At 37.1% G+C, this 6,779-nt stretch overlaps 1 protein-coding gene across 1 annotated transcript; it reads left to right on the plus strand.

Moving 5' to 3' along the window:
• The first annotated feature begins 841 nt into the window (after window positions 1–841).
• LOC113781433 (putative E3 ubiquitin-protein ligase UBR7) lies at window positions 842–5,200 on the plus strand. Its single transcript, XM_027327369.1, has 5 exons — window positions 842–1,154; window positions 2,087–2,245; window positions 3,079–3,339; window positions 3,972–4,631; window positions 4,729–5,200. The coding sequence occupies exons 1-5, from the start codon at window positions 1,074–1,076 to the stop codon at window positions 4,816–4,818; spliced, it is 1,251 nt and encodes a 416-aa protein (XP_027183170.1). The 5' UTR covers window positions 842–1,073; the 3' UTR covers window positions 4,819–5,200.
• Window positions 5,201–6,779: the final 1,579 nt, after the last annotated feature.

The following is a 6,779-nucleotide window of genomic DNA, read 5'->3' on the forward strand; positions in this document are numbered from 1 at the left end:
AAATAACTAATTATTACTACTACTATTTTTATTCACAAAAAATGCTATTATAATTATTTCGAATAACATTTCAAATGGTCTTCCATTATTATTTGGATTAATTTTTCATACACTAACAGTATATACATTGTTGGATTTAAATGAATAACAGCTATATAAAATTTGAATTTAAACTCCAACTCTTGCATATGTATCGTGAATCCAACAATGATAGTATATAGATTTCCTCTAATTATTTTGGTTGCTAGTACTAGTAATTTGTAGAAATGCTGGCGCAAGTAGTTATTTGAGCAGTAGTGGATAAACGATAGCCAATAGGAGTCACAAAAATGTAAAATCACTTTCAATTAAGTTACAAAGGCAGTAAACAGTTTTTTGGTACCTAGAAATTTGCCTGCTGTCAAGAACAAATACATCTATCAATTCTACTTGAGTGTATTAAACATATATAAGAGAATTTTTCGAGCAATACGTAATCTAAGATAATTATCACAGAAACAATAGAAAAAAGTACGAATCACAAGAAATTTCAACCAGTAATCCCTGAAAAGAGGTCAAAATTTTCTAGAACACATGACATTCCAAGTCCCAAATGCCAATCTTCTCAATTTCGATGATTTGGGGGTGAGAAAAAACAAAGAAAATGATATGATATTGTTATTTTTCAAATGCAAAAATTCTGAATTTTAAGTAACACATTCAGTTACTAAAAAATTTGGACAATGCATATGACCATGTGAAATCACCATTCAAATGCAAAATATAGAAGTGAATAAAGAATCAAGACCCTCAAAACTTTGGGGCCTCAAATTGGCGGGAAAATGTCCATACAGCCCAATGCTTCAGCAATATATACAACCCTAACTCACTCTCCTCAGCACCTCCCATAACTTCCTCTCTTTCCAACCTTCACTCTCTAAAATCTTCTTCAAGGCAGTAAATGACAGTCAAATTGATTACCCCTTCGATTTCAGCCATGTGATTTAATTTTTGCTTTTGAGAATAATCTAGGGTTTCTTCAGCTCTTTTTATTTAAAATCTTTTTCAATTTTTTTTCTCGAGGCTCGTGAATAATGGCTGACGGGTTCGAAGATGAAGTTGAGCCAACGATTTCAATCGGCGAGTACCTCGAGGGCGTCGAGGAACAGGAGCTAGTAAGCTTCTTTCGAAAATTTTGAATTTTTATTCATTATTTTCGTTTGTTAACTATAGTTGTTAAATTCGGCATTTTTTCAATAGAAGTTACGAACTTTCTCTTTTTATTTTCTTTTTTTTTTGAGCTTAGAGCTTGTTGATTTTCCAATGATTATGCTTCATGTCAAGCACTTCCTTTGTTATGGATGGGGTTACCGCGAATTTGTACCATGAATTAGGGTTCTTGTAGTATTGATCATGATAAATCAATTTATTCTTAGATGAAGTAGAAAATTAACTCCAATAGTATCCTAGTATATAACTGGTCGGGTTAGAGGCAAACTTTTTTCTTTGTAAGGGATGTTAAGTCAAGTTAAAACTTGCCCTATACAAAATTAAGTTTTTACATTTTTAACTTTTTTTCCCACACATTTTAGACGTGAGAGAAAGGGAGAGGAGTGGCATCTAGTTTTCAGATCAGGAAACAAGATGCTAAGCTTGCTAGCAAGTGAAATACGTGCGCAAGCAATTCAGTATGATGGAGCATTTTATCGTCTTGGTATTATCTTCAGTTGATGTCTGCGTTAGAAGGTCATTTACTGAAAGGAAAAAGAGTCTCGGAGGTTAGGCTGAATTATAGTAGCTTAAAAGTGTTAACCTAAGATAAATATTTATGAGCCATTCCATGTCTAACCTTTGTTGCTGTACTTATATAGTGTACATATTACCTTTGTCTGACAATTGGAACTCATAGGATAGTATGAGATACAGTCGCAATCTCCCTTGAGTTTTAAACCCAAAATGAGCACGTTCAAATCTAGGTTGCCATATTACTGTGCATGTAATGTGCTTTTACAGCTTATATTGCTCATAATTGTAGTCTAAGTTTTCATACTGATATTGATGATTACCGTTAACCCATCTTAGCTTTATGGATTAACTGTTGTAAAAGGAAGCAGATTTGGTCCTGGGTGGTGATGAGGGGAAAGAATGCACATACAACAAAGGTTATCTGAAGAGGCAGGCCATATTCTCTTGCTTGACATGCACACCAGATGGGAATGCTGGGGTTTGCACAGCCTGTAGTTTGTCCTGCCATGATGGCCATGAGGTATTGCTACATTTAATTACTTAAAGCTACTTTTTTTTGCCTTTTTTTGTTATTTTTTGGGGGGGGGGGGGGGGGGAAGAGGCTGATACCTCAGGAGCTAAATGTCTCATGTCAGTTTTGTTACCAATGATTGATTAGCTACTCCTGTAGTATATGATTCTCTACATTTTAGTATCAATACAGAGGAAGAGGGCAGCTGTTTTCTATGTTGTTTTGGGAGCAGCGGGGGAGGTATTACCCAGGGAATTGATGCTGTCTCGTGCAATTTAAGTTACTATTAACTTTATCTATTGAAATTTCATAATCATGTTTGAAAAATCTCCTAGGAAATGTTTTGATGAGTGTTATTTCTGACTGATGTAGCCTGAAGGGTGAACATGTTAACAGTTTTGGTAATGGATTTAATAGCTATTTTCATGCTTTGCTAAGCTGCCTAACTAGAATTTTGTCCGTCTAACTCTAGATTAATATTTGTAGCAAGGTAGAGGAAGATGCTAGCCGAAAATAGCTTACTTGGTAGGCAGTTGTTGGTGAGAGAAATTTTATAGCATACTATGCATGACTTAGCGAAGAGATGGCCTTGACTGGAGCAAAATGGAAAAAAAATGGCCCTTATTCTAGTGTTTACACTTTTTGTTGCCTTTCCTTCTCCCTTGCTTAGGTTTAGTTCTAAAAAGTTATCCAAGTATCGCCTACTTTTTCGTTAGATTTGTATATCTAAAACGAAGGGATATTCTTTGCCTTGTGTTTTGTTTGTGGCTACTGTAATAATCAACCGAGTTGTATGATTGCTTTCTCGTATTTAACTGTGATGTTTGTGTTGCTTGGACAAGATTGCGGAACTTTGGACCAAGCGGAATTTTAGGTGTGACTGTGGAAATTCAAAATTTGGAGAGGCCTATTGTAAGCTATTTCCCAACAAAGATGTGGAGAATTTGGAGAATTCTTACAATCATAATTTCAAAGGTTTATATTGCACGTGCAATCGCCCCTACCCTGATCCAGATGCTGAAGAACAGGTAGAGATGATTCAGTGCTGCATATGTGAGGACTGGTTTCATGAGGAGCATCTTGGTCTTGAACCTTCTGATGAGGTGTGCAGTTGTATTTTCAAATATCACTCTGCTACCATTTTACCCGTTTCTTTCTCTCTTTATTTCCTCTTTATTAGTTTCTTGTGACATTCTTTCTCCATCGTGCTGAATTTTAACATGTAGGAAGAACAATTGAATTTAGTTGTACATTTTGAAATGTTGCAGTTAATTCATGTCAGAAATTGACCTAATAAGAGTAGCACTTTGGAATCTGTATCAAATTTGAAGGATTGACATTCATCAAGTTATACAAATGCTCTAACCTGGTTGACTCTATTCTCCAGTGTGACAGTACCTGGACATAGTAGTTTGTAGGATTTGGTCCAAGTGTGATTTAAGAATATTTTTTTTTGGCTCAAATCATACAGTTATACTTTTCTCATGCATAGAATGTTCCATCATCGACTAGTTAATTGACCATATTGAGAAGCCAGATAGCTTTTTGCCTTGCTGCTTTGCAAGGCAAAGCTTATGTAATGTTTATTTGTTTTGTGGTCAATGACAAGAAAACTACTAGCTATTTTGGTTATCAAACAAATATGTAAAATAATTTTACTACTTTACATTTTTTTAAAATAAAAAACAACTATCTGCTACCATTAATAGCTTATCTTTGAATGTTTCACATGCAGATACCAAGGGATGAAGAGGGGGAGCCTTTGTATGAGGACCTAATATGTCAGGCTTGCTCGAACATTTGCTTCTTTCTGACTCTTTATCCTCAAACTATTAGGGTCACAGTCAGGCAACCGCATGTAGCAAATTCTGCCAAGGATAAAGAAGTCATTGAAAATGCTCCTTCATCTTTTGCATCATCAGAGAAGCAACATGGAGATTGTTCAGCTGACACTTCTACTGGAGATTCCACTTCTGGAGCTGTCTCTGTTGGGAAGGGTATTCTCATAGGACAAATTAAAGCCAACACTGCAGTTGTGCTGGAACGCAGTCAAACTGCAGGCCCAAGTAAGACATGTATTATTGGGACAAATCTGCTTGAAGCAGCACCAAAACCGGAGAAAAGCAAAGCAATGTTATTTTGTAAAAACTGGAGAGAAGTTCTCTGCAGATGTGAAAATTGTTTAGAATTCTACTCTCAGAAAAGAATTAGCTTCTTGCTTGACAGAGAGGATTCAATCGCTGAATATGAGAAAATAGGAAAGCAGAAGAGGGACGAAAAGCTGCAGCAACAACAGGGTCAGGAATTGAGTTTCCTCAGTAAGCTTGGCCATGTTGAGAAAATGGAGATTTTGAGTGGCATTGCCGACATGAAAAATGAGATTCATTCTTTCCTGGTATGTTCCTAAAGTATATTAGTACTTAATATCAGTGTCCAGTCATTACCTTGCAACTAACTGTCTGAGAAAATTTTGTCGACATTTCCTTTGTCAGGAGTCTTTTGACGCATCAAAACCGATCACAGCTGATGATGTTCACCAGGTCTTTGAGAATCTTGCCAAAAAACGTAGGCGTATGCCGTAATCTGCAAAGTGGATCTTTGTTGCAATTTGCACAACTTTCTTTGCTTGTGACCAAATTGTGGGCTTGTCCAGCAAGGTTGCAAACGGTAACTCTTTATATGAGATCTGACTTACTCTTGCTGGTCTGTGGTAATGGAATGTAAACTTAAAGATTTGTGTAATTATTGACATTGAAGTTCCTTTACTTCTATCTGTTGCACTGGGTGCCTTGTAGTATATTCTATGTTGATTAGGTTAAAACTGTGATATTAGGAGGAGTTTTCAGCTCGCCTTTTCTGAGAGAGCAAACGCTTCGGTTCTGTTTTCTACTCTTCTTGGACCACTCAATGCTATTGTATATACATCAGGACGAGGAGTTTAATGTGGCATTTTATTTTATTTTATTTTATTCTTGTCTTTGATCATCAATAATAACTTGTAGATCCTCAAAAGGGAAAAACGCTGGAAGGCGATACTGTACATATGAGTAGGATGCGGTCAATCCTCCCTAAACTAATGAACCAAGGGCAATAGACAAATCCGTACACGCTTATAACTGAAACTTGTTCCATCATAGTTGGAGCAGCTGACTGGAAATTGGGGTGATTTGGCCGTCTTGAGTCATTAGTTTGAACTCTATCCTAGCATAAACATAGATCGGAACCTCTGACAGATTAAGAGTGTCTTTGATTTTCCTCCCTTCTTTGTTTGTTTGTGCTCAAAAGTCCTGTAGCATTCTAGGTTCTCCCTGGGCCTTCCGTTGCATGATACATTGAAACCTTTGGGGTCTTCTTTTGAGTTTTTACTTTCCTAGGTTTGTGGCTTGTAGTATACCTATGCGGCCGTCGTGGTCCTAGTGGCAAGACTGGCAGTTGAGCCTCTTGGTTGCATTAATGATGTCTAGACTACAGGCCTTAGATTTAACACTTCTTCTGGTGGATTAGGCTTTGTAGAAGTAAATTTCTGTAGTGTTAGAGAGTTTGATCTCCATATGCCTAGCTCTCACCATGCCAAAGGACATAAATTGGGAGCTCATAAATAGGTTGCTGGAGTCATTTCGTTTTGCACTTATGCTGCAATTTTACGTTGGCACAAAAAGATCAAATTTCTCCGTTGCTACGATAGCTTAGTGATTCCCCTTTACACATTTCTTGGTTGAATTAAGATATAAGATTGCACATTTTGCTCCTTGCTGATTGGGCAGGGCTTTTGACATTGTTGCGCTGCTGCGGTGCTGATGGGGAATTGACATGAGCAGCTCGTCATTTCAGAGTCCTGAAGCGCTCCGCTTTACTTTTTAACCGTAGATGGAGGAGCCTGATACAGAAGTTGTGATCCAACCTTAAGTTGTGGAGCCTGTTCCTATTGAATCATTAGGTAATGAACACGTGGAGTTTGGCTTAGCTCCGGAGTTGACAGGATTGACGCTTAGCTAACGAAGGCTATTTTGCTTTTTGTTGATTACAACCATTTGACATACCTTTCCTGTCCCTTTAATCTACTTCTCTATCCACATGTGAAACCATCACCGGGGAAGATTTTCTTACCAGAGATGCAGGCCTTCTACATTGGAAGAAAAATGGGGTTAATAATAACAAACATCTATGGTTTTCAATTTCTTCCAGGACATCCTATAATGGTAATTCCCATACCAATAAGATTGTCACTGTTGCGGAAAATTGACTAGAAAGACGTAATTTGTAATTGTGCAGTTACAAGCTGTGGTGGACTAAAAAGTTGTCGTAAAATCAAGTCTGTCTGAAATCCAGGTATTGTTTTTCACAAATCAATAATCTGACCTTAACCCTGTTTTCTCTTGCTTCAAGATTATTTACCCAGTAGTAGCTGCAAATTGCAATCACTATACATGTAGACTTGCTTAACGCTTAGGACAAAATTAGGTTCTCGATTGCTTCAAAAAGAAATGAAAAAAAGGGTAGGTTCTTGATGTCTCCTCCATTGCATAAGCAGAGGTGTTGTGTT

Source organism: Coffea eugenioides, chromosome 8, assembly GCF_003713205.1.
Source record: "Coffea eugenioides isolate CCC68of chromosome 8, Ceug_1.0, whole genome shotgun sequence".
NCBI lineage: Eukaryota > Viridiplantae > Streptophyta > Magnoliopsida > Gentianales > Rubiaceae > Coffea > Coffea eugenioides.